The sequence below is a fragment of the Miniopterus natalensis genome, chromosome 16 (genome assembly GCF_054644295.1).
Source record: "Miniopterus natalensis isolate mMinNat1 chromosome 16, mMinNat1.hap1, whole genome shotgun sequence".
Taxonomy (NCBI): Eukaryota; Metazoa; Chordata; class Mammalia; order Chiroptera; family Miniopteridae; genus Miniopterus; species Miniopterus natalensis.
In genome coordinates, this window is record NC_142096.1 from 43,561,731 (window position 1) to 43,577,199 (window position 15,469).

The 15,469-nt window shown below is 57.7% G+C and overlaps 1 protein-coding gene across 4 annotated transcripts; it reads right to left on the reverse strand.

The window, feature by feature from the left end:
* Positions 1 to 652: 652 nt before the first annotated feature.
* Positions 653 to 15,327, reverse strand: EEF1D (eukaryotic translation elongation factor 1 delta). 4 transcript variants are annotated; one of them, XM_087825532.1, is made up of 8 exons: positions 15,222 to 15,327; positions 5,463 to 5,586; positions 4,988 to 5,059; positions 1,919 to 2,018; positions 1,741 to 1,841; positions 1,343 to 1,561; positions 835 to 1,029; positions 653 to 749 (listed from the first exon to the last, which is right to left on the reverse strand). In XM_087825532.1, exons 2-8 carry the CDS (start codon positions 5,577 to 5,579, stop codon positions 711 to 713), a joined length of 843 nt encoding a protein of 280 aa, XP_087681658.1. In that variant the 5' UTR covers positions 5,580 to 5,586; positions 15,222 to 15,327; the 3' UTR covers positions 653 to 710. The 4 variants fall into 4 exon arrangements, with proteins under 4 accessions (XP_087681658.1, XP_087681657.1, XP_016077511.1 ...); XM_087825531.1 differs by having other exon boundaries at positions 5,463 to 5,583; positions 15,222 to 15,278; XM_016222025.2 differs by lacking the exon at positions 15,222 to 15,327 and adding an exon at positions 7,307 to 8,403.
* Between the last annotated feature and the right edge of the window lie 142 nt (positions 15,328 to 15,469).

Genomic DNA, 15,469 nt, shown 5'->3' on the forward strand with positions numbered 1-15,469 from the left:
GGCAGGTATGGCTCCCCCATGGAATCTGTCATGGAATCTGTCCAGGGACCAGGTCTTCAGCAGGTGGAGCAGCCAGTGCACTGGGGAGGGGGAGTGCCCTCTGAAGACTGAATGAGAGGGCCAGGGCTGAGAGGCAGGGGTGCTGGAGCCAAGACCACAGGACACTGGCAGGGTCAGACCTGGTGGGGCAGGTGACTGGTCACAGCAGTAGGGCCACGTTGGCCTCTAGGACCTCTCTTTACTGGACAGCTGCAGGCTGGCACTTTTGCTCCCAGAGTCAGCCAGCCAGGAAAAGAGCGTGAGGAGGCAGAGTGGGGAGAGTGGATGCCTCCTGGGCCCCAGTGAGAAGCTAAGAGCATGCTTTCTTCCTGGCTTCAATAGTTTGGAGTGGACATGGCACCTGATGGATGAGTGAAGACAGGAGGATGGCCAAGAGATGGAACAGAAGGGGCAGGCAGGAGATTGAGGTAACACAAGCCACAAGAAGGCTGTGCAGAGGCCAAGAAAGGGGAGGAGATGATGGCTTCTGGGACCACTGATGTAGGACAGGTGGGGGCCCAAGTGGGACACCACTGAGGCCTGGGGCCTGGCAGAGTGCTGCTCACTGAATGCTGCCCGCCCACAGGGCCCAGACCAGGACAGGAGGCAGACATAAGGAATCTCAGTCTTTAATGGTGGCAGGGTCTCATGCTCAGGCCCAGTGCTAGGGCTTAGATCTTGTTGAAAGCAGCAATGTCAACGCTCTGCACCTGGAGAGAGGAGGGGGGCAGTGGTCACGTGGGGCCCAGTTTCCCAAAGGCCCACCATGGCTGTGCCCTGGGCCTGTCCACTCACATGCTCCTGGAACTTGGTGACCTCCTCCTCCAGCAGGTCAGTCCCCACTTTGTCGTCCTCCACCACACACTGGATCTGCAGCTTGTGGATGCCATAGCCCACGGGCACCAGCTTGGAGCCCCCCCAGGTCAGCCCATCCAGCTGGACAGAGCGCACACAAGCCTCCAGCTGGGCCATGTCTGTCTCATCATCCCACTGAGGGATCAAGGGGAGAAGAGGCTTGTTCAGGAGCCTGCAGACTCCAGGAGAGAGTCGCTAACCGGCTGCCTTCTGCACGCCCCCGACTGGGGACCGAGCCCGCAAGCCCAGCATGTGCCCTGACCAGCAACCAAACCCAGATCTCCTGGTTCCTGGGTCGATGCTCAACCTCTGAGCCATGCTGGCTGGGCAGAGCCCACTTCTTATAAGGCCCTACAAACAGTCCCAGCTTACTCCTGCCCCACATTTCTCTTTTTAACATAAGATTTCTGAACCCAGGGCAGGGGGAGGTCAGAGGTGGGCCACTCACAGGCTTGACATCCAGGAGGATGGAGGACTTGGCCACCAGCACTGGCTTCTTCGCCTTCTTCTCTGCATACTGCCGCAGCCGCTCCTCCCGCAGTCGGGCAGCCTCCTTGTCATCCTCCTCGTCACTGCCAAACAGGTCGATATCTTCATCCTCGTCATCCTCGGCAGCGGCAGCTGCCTTTTGGGGGGGGGGCTCCACTTGGCGCATGGGAGACACGTGCTGCCAAAGGGGAGGGGAGGCTGAGACTGAAGTACCCTGCCTGGCAGGCCTGGAGGACACTGGGACCCAGGTCTCTTGCCCTCACTGCGACCTGGGCCAGCCTCCTGCTCCTCTGCAGTACCAGGTATGGGGACTCTGGTCAGTGCTGGGGGGTTTGTGGGGTAGGGACGGGTGCTCACCTGGGTCTGCGGGGCTGTGGCCCGGTGGGTGGGTGAGCTCTTCTCCAGCACACTCAGTCGGGCCTCCAGCTTAGAGATGGCCTGCTGCAGGTCCTGCACCACTGCAGGAGTGAAGGAGATGCTGGTCAGACAGCAGGGGTTGGGCTGGGACCCTCACCCATCAGGCCCAGGGCCTCACCTCCTCGCAGACTCTGGTTCTCCACTTCCAGGCTGGCGATCCGGACAACGAGCTCACTCTGGTCTCCGCTGGGCCCGCTGGAGGCCCCCGGGCCTGAACTCTGCAAAGCAGGGGGAGGGTGAAGGTTTGGCACCCCAACCTGCTCCTAGAATCCCCCAATCACAGCCACTGAGAAGCAGAGCCCTGAGCTGGATGAGAGGCCTGAGAGACACCAGACAGCAGGTCCTTTCAGCCTAGCTCCTCCACCCAGAAGAGAAAGAGGCAGCCCTGTGAGCATGAAACCACGGTGACATTCTCAGCCAAGCAGAAAGCACAAAAAAGAAAGCAGAGGGCCCAGGGCAGAAAGCTCAGAGTTATGGCTACCACTGCCTGATGGGGTGGGAAAGAGCAGGACTTATGGTCCCAGGGGCAGCCTGGCCTTAAGCTGGAAACAGGAGGGGAGAGTAGTTGAGGGGCCAGTAGGGCAGGAAGGAGCATGCATGCCCATGCAAAGGACAGCCACCTGCAGCAGCCAGCACAGTGCCTTGCCACGTACCCACCATCTGGCTAAGTCTGCCCTTGAGGGCTCTGAGTAACTTGAGAATTGAAGCCTGGTCCCCATCTTCTGACCCTTGCAATGCAGCCCAAGGAGCCCACCCACAGGGCGTATAACAAGCCTGAGTTATACACCAGTGGAATGGCTCTGGGAACACAGTGCACCTGGCTCTTTCCTCAGGGCCACTATTCCCCTTCAGAGTCCAATCATGATAAAAGACCTTGGCCTGAGACTCACCCAAGCAGCCATAGGACAAAAGCCACTGTTCTGCATACCCCCAGGCCATGGACAGGCTAAAGGTCTCCAGAGAGGACAGGTTACCAGGTGCCTGGCTCTCTGCCACTGACCTCTGTGCTATGATGCACCAACTAGCATGCTCCTAGCAGAGCCAGCCCATGCCACTCCCCTCCTCAGCTCAACTCAGTGCCCTAGTCAGTAAACAGTACACCGTCCACCCTGCACCTCATGCTGACAGCTGTGCTGAACCCACCCACCACCGGCACACAGCCCCCATGCCATTCCCACTAAGACCTCTGATGGCCTCAATCACACAGGGATGAAAGCCAGAACCTCCCACTCCTGCCCATTTGGTTGGGCACCAGCTGCGTAGGCTTCTCTCCCAGGGGCTTAGTGCCCGAAAACAAGTGAACCAGGTCCTGGCAGCAGGCTGGTGCCTCGAGCCCTGCTGAGGCTCTGCTGTGCCTGCTGCCCGGCATGCATAAGTGGTGGGGAGACCAGGGTGCTGGGGGCCAGCGGGTCCCTGGTGCCTGGCCCTGCATGCCACTAGGCCTCTCCTTGAAGTCTATGCCATGGCCCCACCCACTCCACCCTACCCCAACAGGAACTCATGTCCAGGCAGGGACAAAGAAGCCAGGGGGCCCGGGGCCCTTACCTCAGCCTCAAGGAGATGGGAACAGGCCACCTGGTCACTGCCCAGCAAGCTGCAGGCAGCCACCTCATAGCCTCAGGGAAGGGCCACACACTAAAGTTTTTACTCTAGAACCCTCCATCTCCACCTGACCCTGTGCCTGGTACCAGGCAGTTCCCAGGAACCTCTGGGTGCTGTAGTCCCAGTGTCTGCTGACAGCGGGGCTGGGCCAGCACCATTCTTCCTGGGTCCCTGCTGTTGGTTGACTGACGTTCCTGAATAAGGCTCATGGAAGCCTCAGCACCAGCACCTCAGGTGGGGGCTCAGCTGGAGCAGGGTCTTCACAGGGTGACCGTTACGCTGAGGTCATTAGGGTGGCTCTGACCCAGTGGCTGGTGTCCTCGAGACAGGCAAGGGGATGCGAAGAGGGAAATGGCCATGTGCACGCCAGAGAGAGGCCTCAGAAGGAACCAACCCTGCTCACACTTCAACCTTGGACTCCAGCCTTCAAGCTGTGAGAAAGTGACTGTTGTTTAAACTGTGTGGCCTGTGGTGCTTTGTTACCCAAGCCCTAGCAGCATGCCACAGCTTTCCCCAAAGTCCAGGACCCAGCATCTGACTAACACAACCAGGCCCAATGGTGGGAGGAAGAAGAGTCTCCTGGATGCAAAGACCTCCTGCCACCCAGGTCGTGTCTGCCCAGGCCAAACCTGGTCGGGGAGAAGGCAAAGCAGGAAGGAGCAAGTAGGGGCCAAGCACAAAGCAGGGCCTGCTGCGAAGATGGTTGTAGCACCACTTCCCAGGGGACACCTGCCCAGGGCTGCCCAGTCTATGGCCAGGAGCCAGTACACCCGAACCAGCTGTGCAGGCAGGTGACCTCACATGACAAAAGGGACTTTGCAAATGTGATGAGGGTGAGATGGGAGGCGATCCTGGATTATCCAGGTGGGCTCAGTGTCATCACAAGGGTCCATAGAAGAGAAAGGCAGGGAGAGAGAAGGAAATGTGACAGGAACAGAGGTCAGAGTCACTATACTGCTGGCTAGAAGCCACAGGCAAAGGAATGTGGGTAGCTTCTAGAAGCTAGAAAAGGCAAGGAAATGGATTCTCTCCCAGACTCTCCAGAAGCAGCACTGCTATGCTGACACTTGGCCTTCAGAGCCAGGACACCCCCATGTCCCAGAGGGAGAAAGAGGTCCCAGGTCCTGTGGCGAGGAAGGTAGAGTACTAGGTCTGTCACCTCCTAGGGACACACCAGGCAGGGACAGAGGTGGACATGGTACTGTCCTCTCCTGATCTCATCTGGGACTAGGGAGCCAAGCTGGGCTGTAGGGCCCCTGCCTGGGCTTCAAATTCAAAATGGTGTCCATTCTGTGGTTGGAACTCCACACCCTATGAACCTATCTCTTTGGGGAGGTCAAGGCCTAGGAGGGAAAGGAGGCTTCCCTTAGCATGGAGCAGGCAGGTGAGAGGTGCAGCAAGGATGCAGAGTAAGAAGTCCCCTGTGGTCTGGGCCCAGGTCCATGTCCAGGCAGGAACAGCCTCACCCTGACTTTGCTCCAAGGGCAAAACAATCAGCAGTACTGAGGCAAAGTCAGATGTGCTGTTGGGTGTGAGGGCAGCGGCAGCAGCGCCAGCCTGTGGGTGCTTGGGCCGCAGTACTCACTCCGGCCAGGGACTTCTGGATGTTCTCTCTGGCTCTCGCAATGTCCCGGAGGATCACGCTTGCGCCATTCTCCTGCAGACAGTGCAGAAAGAACCAGTCTTTTTTTTCCATTAAAAATTTTTTTTTTAAAAAAAGGATCCCTATGTCCCTTATATGGAAAATAAGGAAGTGATGCACAGAATGAAAGCTCAGTGAGCAAGAGGCAAGAAGTGTAAGGTGCCTGAGTCTTGCAGCAGTGACAGCAGGCCCAGCCCAGATCCACATTTGTGTGCTATGCTGCCCAGTAGCCTGGGAGACAGTGGGGGCATGCTGTCAAGCGCTGAGACAGGAGCGGATCCAGCACCCCAGGAGTCAGCCAGGGCCAACCCTCCAAAGACCCACCACCAGCACCTGGAGCAGAGCTACTTGGGAAGAACATGCCTCTGCCCTCTGGGCACTGGTACAGCCACCTAGAGGCCCCAAGTGCAGCCTTTACCTGGCATGAGGAGCCAGTCACAGGCCCATTCATCTGCTCGTAGAATTTCCTTTCTGCATCATCATATCTGAACTTGTCAAACCAGATCTTCTCGTGCATTAGGAAGTTTGTGGCCATTTTCCTGCTGGGAGAAAAAGTTGAGGCTAAGACAGCCTGGAGTGCATAAGTGCCCCTTCTAACAGCCCGGATACCAAAGGTGCAGGGTAGCCATCCCAGTCCTTAGGAGACAAGGCCTCCAGGCTCCACGCAGAGCACATAAGCTCCTCACCCACACCACCCCTGCTCCCACTGTAGGCTCCATTCAGTGCTCCGGCCATAGTCCCAGGCCTGTCCCCAAGACCAGTGGCTCTCAAAGCGTGGCCAGGAACTTCTGGGGCACCCGAGGTCCCCCCCTTTTCCAAGCACGCATCTATGCAAGGCTGGATTTGTGTCAGACAACACACACCCACATCTGAACACAGAAGCAAGTGGGACTCCACCGCTTCCTATTAAGCTAGATACTAAACATTTCAAAATGTAAAACACGGCCACTTGCTCACTGAATTTTCTTACAGGAAAATTGTTTCTCATGTTTTTCAATAAACACTTGTAGTACTTCTGCTAATGTGGTGCAAATCCACAGATAAAACAAGAGCTCTCTGGCGTCCCCAGACCAGTAAGTTTGAGAACTGTTGCTCTAGCCCTAGGCAAGCAAACTACAGCCGGAGAACCACATCTGGCCCATTGTCTGTCCATGCACATTGCTGCCCTGACACTGACGCCAATCTGCTGCTTTCCCTCAGCTTGACAAGGTGGGGCAGCTATTGCAGACCTGGGCCCACAGAGCCCCTCCTACTTCTCACTGAATATGACAAAAATGGACCCTGTCCCGCCAATTCTTGGGCGAGGAACCCAGGCTATCACTGCACTTCACCAAGTGTCTTCTTGGTGACAAGAGGAAATGGGTCTCACCCCTGTGAAAAGCCAGCTCCATGAAGATGGTATAAGCTCCATGGCCCCTACCCCCACCACACAGGGACACCCCATCCCCATGATGGGGCATGTACCCTGTCCCTCACAAGGCCAGATCCAGTCAACTCATCAGATCAACCCCACAGAAGGGCAGAGTGAGAGGGCTCCTGCTGGAAGTCTGGGGACCAGGCTGGTGCCACTTTCCTGTAGATCCAGGGAGCCTCTCCAAGTCCTACTGGCCCAGCCTGGGGCACAGCCACATGCACCCCAGGGTCCCCAGCTCCCCGCTGTTTCATCTTCCCTACAGCCCAAAAGTCTTTGCCCACCTGCCTGGGAACCCCTTTTGTGGCCAGGAACTGGATGCCCCCACCCCTGGCCGCCTCCAGGCCCCTGGCCTCCAGAGACCACTACTGGTACTGCATGAAACTGTCCTAGAGCAAGGCCCCTGGTCCCCAGAATGAAAGCAAGTCTGCCTCACCAAGTGGGTGTCCTTCAAACTAAGGCCGATAGATGGCCATGAGCTGGTGTAACTGACACCCACCTTACCTCATAGCGAGACGGGTGGAACAGACAGGAGGGACAGGCGGGCATGCTAGCTCCCAATGGGGCCCAGGAGTCTTCAATGTTCCCCAAGGAGCTGCCTCGGCAAGAATTACCCTGTATGGGGCAGATTCAGCACGATGCTGACCCTCTTCCTCCCCCAACAGCTCAGAACTTTGTGACCCGAGAGGTGACCCTGGAGGCTACATTGCACAACCCACTCCTACATTCAACTTAGCCGGGTCCAGGTGTCTCAGGGAGAGCCCCTCAGGTGCAGGGGGGCAGGGGGGAGCACACAAGGCCCCAGCCCGGGAAAGCCCAGGCCAGGCATCTGTCCTGCATGTTTCTCCTACTTGGGTCTCAGGCTGGACATGGATGGGCCAGACCGGGCACTGGGTCGGTGAACCAGAGATGTAGATTCGAGGTGCCAGGCCACGCGCAGGGCCTCAGCAGCATGGTGGCGGCACTCCGCACTGTCGTAGGTGGGCTTGGTGAGCCAGGGGGCCTCGGCATCTTTGTGCAGGAAGTACCAGTAGGGAAGGGCAGACGTTGGGACCCCCCCATCAGCACGCCTCAGCTCAGCCCGCTTGTTTCCCAGAGTGTTGCGGCCCCGCCGATCTCTACGGGCCCGCTTGACATTCTCAGCCTGGCTGGCTCGCTCCTGCAGGCGCACCTTCCCAGGGGGGTGACCATCAAACAGGGCCTCGTAATAGCCCCTCTCGGCTGCGTCGTACCGGGGCTTCTCCAGCCACACCTCCCGCACCAGTGCCTGCAGGCTGCCAAGAGGGGGCTGGCCATTGGCTGGTGAACTAGGCTGGTGGGTGAGGGCCAGGTCAAGGGCAGGTGCCCGCTGGCCTGTGTCAGGAGCCCCCTGCCTGCTGCTCCCCTCTGTGGCCAACCGCAGAGCCTGAGACCACTCCACAAATGCCCGCTCAGCCTGGTCGAAGGCAGACTTGTTGACCCAGATGCCCCACGTCACATGGTGGCAGGCCATCTGGCTTCCGTGGGTGCAAGGACCCCTAGGGGCCAAAACCAGTGGCTGGGCTGCCTGGGCAGCCAAGTCTGCCAGCCTCTGGCGGTAGGAGCTCTCTGCCTGGTCGAAAAGCAGCTTGTCTAGCCAGACATGGTCAGCTGAGAGGCCCACAAGGGCCAGGTCTGCCCCACCGAGCCAGCTCTTCGGGGAGCGCTTCCTCTTCTTCTGCAGGGGCTGCCTCCCTTTATGGCTCTTCCCAGGAATGCCCCTGCAGCTGTATGGGGCCTCGACCTCCTCTGCCTCCTTGGTGTCCTCCTGACCTGGCCCGTTCACGGCTGGCACCTGGCCCAGAAGCTGCTGGGCAGCGGCGGCGGCTCGCGTGGCCTCGTGCTCGTGGAAGCGCTGCTCAGCTTCCCCATACTTCTGCTTGTCTTCCCAGACGGTCTCCAGGGCACAGGAGGCCTTCCCGCTCCTCATCTTCCGCACAGCATTAAAAGCAAGCACAAGAAGGCAGTTGAGCACAGCGAGCCCTGGCTGCCAGCGTCCTGCCCCTCCCTTGGCAGCCTGGCTGCAGGTCAGAGGAGCCTGGGGACGCTTCCCAAGGGGGGGGGGTGCCATCAGGCAACATGCAAGGACCCCCAAGTCAAATCCGCAGGGACCTCAGTAAAGCAAAAACCAACAACATACACGTATGAGTGTGTAAATATATATATTCTTTTAACTGCAAAACTTTTCTTTCTTTTCAAAACTTTTCTAATCCAACATGCACCCAAACTCTCCTAAGCTGTCTAGAGAATACTGTTTTCCAAACCTCAGAAACCTTTTCTTATAGAATCTCCAAACAGGATGCCAGATAAAACAGAAAATGCACTCAGTTCATTTGACTTTCAAGTGAACAACAAATAATCTTTACAGTAAGTACATCCCATGAAATATTTGAGACTCACACTGAAAAGTTATTCATTGTTCATCTGAAATTTTAACAGAATGTTCTGTGCTTTTGCTAAGTCTGGCTACCTCCCCTGAGGCACTGGTTTTAAAGAAAGCACTTGGCAATCTCTGAGGATGGCCCATTGTGGTGTGCCCATCTCTGAGTCACCCACACCTACCACAGCCACACCACCATCCAGAGCACCACACATTCCAAGGGGAGCTACCTAGGGTCTCAGTCAAGGTACAGCCTCTCAGTGGGCAGCTGGGAGCAGAGGGTGAAGCGCCCTACCTCCACAAAGCCACATCAGGGAAGACAACAGGGCAGATGCTGGTGACCCTCTAAAGGGAAGGAGCCCAGTGGCTCAACGGAACGAGTAAGAACCATGCTCCTTGGTCAGCTGCAGGTGCCTCCGACCAGCAGGCAATCAGCTCACACCTGTGGGTGCACTAAACTAAAGGGCCAACAGGACTCTCTGAATCCCAGGACATCAGGACCCCTCCCCTTGTTTCAGCACCATTACTGGGACAGTGAGAGGCAGGTGAGGGAGTCTGAGCCCCACTGGAGGTGGCCTTAGTCATCTGCTGCCCCTGTGCAATTTCCAAAGGGTGCTAGACTCATAGCAATGGCCTCGCCCCCAACTCTGCTCCCAGGTGTGGTGCTACGGAAAGGCTGGATGGCACTCTATTGACCAGTCCAGAATGCTGAGGCAGCTCCCCCACTCGGCAAGAATGGGGGTCTAGGCCACTGCAGCCTGACTAGGAGGGGCTCAGGCCAAAAATGCCCCACAGCCAGTCTGCTCTAAGGATGTGCCTAGGGGTCCTCAAGCTCACACTCAGCTGGACAGTTCTACACAGGCGGCTGTGACCAGCACAGCGAATCCCTCCCAGCCTCAGACCCAACTCCGGGCCCTGCTCCCCAAAGTAGAGGGGGGCATCCTGACCAACATCCAAGTGCTAACTTGCCAGGGGCTGAGCAGCTATCCCTCAGGACACCCCCGCTGTCCCCTGCTGCCCCCTCACTGGTGGAGCCTACGCAAGGGTCGACCCACTGGTCCTCACACCCAAGAGGCAAAGTCTCCAGAGGCAGGGCAGTCCTTTAGCCTGGATGGTAAACCCTCCCCACTACTCACCATGGGATCTACAGCCCTTCCCTAACACCCCAGCAAAACCAAAACCCAATTCCAATTACCCCATGGGACGTGTGGACTAAGTCTCACAACCACCTAGCACTTTGGGGAGAGTCCTCCTTATACTCTGCAGGACTATGTTGGAGGCCTCTAATGACACATGCCACAGGCCTCTTATGAGGTCTGAGCAGGTTCCAGAAAGGTTCAGGGGTAGTCCCCTGGCACCTTCCTGTCCAGGCTGGTGGCAGCACTTACCAAGGCCAGGCTGACGGCAGAGGCTGTGATGGGAGGCAGGAGCATGTGCCCAGGAGGCAGGGCATTGTGACATCACTCACTGTCCCTGAAAGGGCAGCAGGCTGACCAGGCAGGGCTTATGTACCCTCTGACCGTTCTGATGCCTAGTCCCTTTGGCCCAGCATATAAGACTGGCCCCTAGTGCCCAAGTCCTGCCAGACCCTGTTGACCTAAACACTTCCTTGGCTCTTGATACCAGACCAGGCTGTGCTCAGGGCTCTGGAGGCCACAGTTCAGAGGAGGGGAAGCCAGTTCTCCAGATGCTGAAATGAGGAACAAGGCCTGAGGCACAGGACTTGCTGGGGCCATAGCTCTATGCCCTGCCCACAGCCCTAACCAGCTCAGGAGGTGGGAGATGGCTCTGCCCAGGGAAGTATCTGAACTTAAGGGATCAGAGGTTGAACCCAACAAATCCAGCTGCTTTGTGCTCCAGAGGAGGAAACAAGCCTAGTTGCCTGGTGAGCTAGGTCCCACATGCCCCAGGGCAGTGCTGGCTACACTGAGGGTTCCCTGGCTCAGGTGAAGGGAGCATGGGTGCATAGGACAGGTGGTACTTACTTTCGCTCTGACTTCCTAGGACAGCATGAAGAGAAAGCGGCAAGGTTAGAGGCAGTCAGACAGGGTGGCCTGAGAAGGCTGGAGGGCCCTTCAGAAGCTGCTTGGTGAGGCAACGTGCAGGTGAGTTTGGTGGAGGAGCAGAGGTGAGCACTAGACAGACCCACCACCAAAATCCCAGGAGGAGATGAAGTCTACCCCTCAGGAACCTCTGTCACACTTGAAATGGGCAGCTGATGGATGAGGCACAAGATGACAAGGACCACTCCAGGGGTCTCAGTGTCACCAGAGAGCTCTGTCTCAAGGACACAGTCTCCCTGCTGTGTTCAAAAGGACAGGGCTTTCAACGCATTCCCAGATAGGACCAGCTAGGTGCCACGCCCCAGGAGCTGAGAGACTCAGCCCTCTGGACACAGACAACAAGACCTGCCCTTCCTGCCACACCCCCCCCCCCCCCCCCACTCGCCACCACTAGAGCCCTAGGAATCTGTCTCCCTTCTCCAACAGGAGCTCTGCCACCCAGGTCCCTGCATAGCATCAAGTCACTGATGGCCAGGGACACACAAGGTGCCCTGTGGGAGTGGACTGACAAGAAGCTGGTACCAAGGGGAGGCAGCTGGCCTGCAGGAGCAACACCCACTTGCTGGGCTTCTTAGGAGGTGAGGCTCCTGGAGGAGACATGGAATATGGCTCTGGGGGGAGAAAGGAAGCTAGCCACAGTGGAGGGCAGTGGAGAGCCATTTGGGTATGAAGCCAGTGTTGGGAACAGGGCCAACAGCACCCACAGGGACGCTCCTGGCTCCCCCTGCCCTACTGCTAGATCTCCCAGGACAACCGAACAGCCCCCAGCAGCTCAGATGCAGGAGCCCACCTCTATTTCCTCAACACCCCAGATTCCTGATGGCCTGCATTCCATGAGGTCTTGCTGAACAAAAAACCCATCTCTCCTGGAAGAAAAATGAGTTGGAGTTGGAACACTTCCCTTTGAGGACACAAATATGCAAATCTATAGTTTTCCAGTAAGGATGCCGCATGGGCACAGGAACAGTCAGACCCTCCACTCCAGAGGTTTCTACAGGTAGCAGCAGCCACAGCTCGAAGCAAGGGGAGAAAAGCTCATAAACACCAGAGCAAGGACCAGAATGGCCTCAGGAGTTCCCACCAGCTGCTGACATGCACATCTACAAAGCAAAGAGCCAGACTGCCTCCCACTATCTATCAGGAACACTGAAACTCTTCCATGGGAGGGGCACTGCCTTACTGAGCTGCCAGGGTTCTCAGGGGCCCACGGTTTGGGATTACACCATGTCGGGCCACTAGGCCCAGTGGTAAAGGAAGCTGACTCAGTAGGGGCGGTCCTGGTTAGAGATGACCCCTCTTTAGTGACATTCCCAGCCCAGAGCCTGGAGCATACACACTCTTGGCTGCACTGAGGGGGACATGTGAACCAAAACCTACAGGGCCTCTGGGTCCCAGAACCCTTCTCAGCCTCTGAGGAGCCAGAAAAGCAGTTCCTGTGATACCAGCACAGAGAACCTGGCAGCAGCCCCTGCCCAGGACAATACTGGCTGGAGGATCCTGAAAGAAGGTGAGGATGTGTTATGTCAGGGTGCTGGGGGACCCGTGACAGTGGGGGAACAGGGGTTTCCGGGAGGGGTAGCCCCTCCCCTAGCCCCACTGTCCATACCACCTTCCCATCTTCCTCAGATAGCCCTTTGCCCACATCACCCCACTGTAGTGACACAGGGGAGCTCCCAGACTGTACACCCAGGGTTCAAAAAAAAAAAAAAAAAGCCCACCTTCCATGGGAAGTGGGAATGGTATGAACAGGTTCATGAGATGCACAGGGGACAGGGTCTGCAGGCAGCTTCGCTTTCTCTGGGCCCCCTGGCTGGTATGGCTGAGACCAGTGCTGCACAACAGAGCTTTCTGTCTACAGCATCCGCCAGGGCAGCAACAAGCTCCTGCCAAAAACAGCCAAATAGCGGGGCAGCTGCACGGACAGTCCAGAAGGGTAGGATTCCCTTTGCCTTCCCTTGGGGGAGGCTCCACAGCCCCAAATTCCTACTCAAGATGCTTTCTGACCTGACTCCTGAGTAGTTCAGCCCCACTCAGGAAAGCCAACCTGTCCTGCTGGCAGAAAGAGGGCCCCTGCACCCATATGGCTCACACTGTGGCTGCACAAGTCACCCGGCCCCAAGTGCTGCCTCAAATACTACAACAGCTCACGGTGGTGGTCTAACCTGACCAGCCAGGCTCCTCTACACTTCTCTAGGGGTAACTCTAGTACTACACACGTGCTTCCTCAACCCTTCCATTTATACATCACAAGCGTAATATGCGTGTGTGTGTATCTAGGCCTCACACACAGCTGGGAGACAGGAGTGGGAAAGTGAAAGGCAGGCTCCGAGTTGGTGAGGAGCCAGGGATCTGTCTCCACTGTCTGTACTTTGCACCAATGTCACACTGCCACCCACTTCCAACACATATGTTCCATCTTAAAACATCAAAATATCAGCACAGGGCTTGACACATGCTAAGGCCAGCATTTCCTGCCTGCAGCCCCTGAAAAGCTGATACTAGCACATCACATGCCAGACATATTCCTTTTGTTGACCTTTTAAAAAATACCACCTTCCAGAAACCATTCAGAAAAACACCTGTCAAACGCATTTGCCCACCTATGCTAAACATTGCAACCTCACCCAGCCCTCCAGAAGCAAAGCCCAGTGGGGGGGGGGGGGGGATGGCCCCCAACCAGGCTTCTCCAGAGGACAGTCATCCTGGCCCATAGAGGGTAAAAAGGAACCAGTGGCCGAGTGCTCACTCTGCCCAGGCTCCCATGAATACCACAGCAGCCTCACTCAAGCCATTTCACTGAGGAAATGTCGGCCTAGCCTAGCGGATACCCCTGACTGGCATGGGGCCCAGAACACTGCTCTGCAAAGGTAGCACAGGGAACCTGCTACTTGAGAGTTTGTGCTAGGCACTCCATGAGGAGGCACTTTCTCATAGGATGTTCTCTGTCCACAGGGCTGGACACAGGAGGGCTCAGGAATGATAGAATCTCACTTAAGCCAGCCCACTTACTAGCTCAGAGAGCCCAGGCTGTCAGAGCTGCTTCTGCAGGAGTCTTGTAAGCTAAGACACTCTTCACAGGCCCACTCTCAGAGGAGTTACATGCCAGGGTCAATTTAAATGACTACCCTGGCTCAGCCGGCATGGCTCAGTGGTTGAGCATCAACCTAGGATCCAGGAGATTGTGGTTTGATTCCTGGTCAGGGCATGTGCCTCTGCTGCGGTCTCGATCTCCAGTGGGGGGCCTGCAGAAGGCAGCTGATCAATGGCTCATCATTAATGTTTCTCTCTCCCTCTCCCTGAAATCAATAAAAATATATTTTAAAAAATAAAAACAAATAAATGACTACCCTGGCAGGCAGGGACCACCCCAATTGCTCCAGGGTGGCCCTTCATTCTGGAAATCCTGACTTGTAGACTCCAGGGAGTCTCTACCTCACTCCACCCCCATGGCTCCAGCATGAGCCTTTCCCCCCTTCCGCTTAAAGTGTCCTTTTTTTTTAAGTAGACTATCACCCTCCCTTTCGGAGACTGCCTTCAACACTGCCTCCTGTCTGGACTCTTTTTTAAAAACATATCTTTATTGATTTCAGAGACAGGAAGAGAAACATCAATGATGAGAGTCATTGGTCAGCTGCCTCCGGCACGCCCCCCCACTGGGGATCGAGCCCACACCCCGGACATGTGCTCTGACCGGGAATCGAACCTCGATCTCCAGGACCTAGATGCTCAAGCGCCGAGCCACGCCCGCCAGGCCTGTGCGGATTCTTTACCCAAGCCAAGGCCCCGGTCACTCTCAGGGGGCCCTGTTTCAGTGGCTCAGCAGTCACGTCCTCTTTCCTTCCCGCTTTCGTGAGCCGGCGAGGTTCCCAGAGGGCTGGGCGCGCCTGTCGGCCTAGGCCGGGCCGCCGTGAAGTGCTTAATAAACACGTGCTGGGCAAGGGGTCCACAGGCGCGGGCCACAGCTCGCAGGTATTCCCGTCACCCACCAGCACCGGCCGAGGAGGGCCCCAGGCATCCGGCCGCCGCGCTCGGGCCGGGGTCGCCGCAGGGATCTGCCGGCCACGTGGCCCACGGGCCCCGCCCCTCCGCGCTGGGCCCGGCGCCGCGCTCCGCCCGCCGCCCCTAAGCCAGGCCCCTGACGGCGCGGAGCCGCTAGGGCAGCCCGGGCCGCCCGCCCCTGGCCCGTGGGGCTCCCGCGGCACGTAGCGCGGGCCGCCCGCCCCTGGCCCGTGGGGCTCCCGCGGCACGTGGCCCGGGCCGCCCCTCGCCCGTGGGGCCTTCTTCGGTGCGAGCCGCGGTACTCACACGCCTGCCAAGGACGCGGCGAGCAAAGACCAGGGCTCGGCGGCGCGGGACAGCTGAGGAAAAGGAGGGCCGTCCGGGTCGCGCACGGGAAATGAAACCGCGGGGTCTACCACGTGACGCGGGCGGGGACGCGGGGGGAGCGGCTCGCGCGCCCGCCCCGCCGTCGGCGCGGCGCAGGACTCTGTCCCGGGCTGCAGAGACGGAAGCCAGAGGGAGACCACCACGGGGCTCGCTCTTTCCTGGAGGAG

Bases quoted from the DNA above. Each gene is read 5' to 3' on its own strand.
- EEF1D (XM_016222025.2), bottom strand. From the start codon at position 8,403: ATGAGGAGCGGGAAGGCCTCCTGTGCCCTGGAGACCGTCTGGGAAGAC. The intron at 1,842-1,918 runs GTGAGGCCCTGG...TCACTCCTGCAG, and splicing joins GAACCAGAGTCTGCGAGGAG to TGGTGCAGGACCTGCAGCAG. The intron at 1,030-1,342 runs GTGAGTGGCCCA...TTGATCCCTCAG, and splicing joins TCCTCCTGGATGTCAAGCCT to TGGGATGATGAGACAGACAT.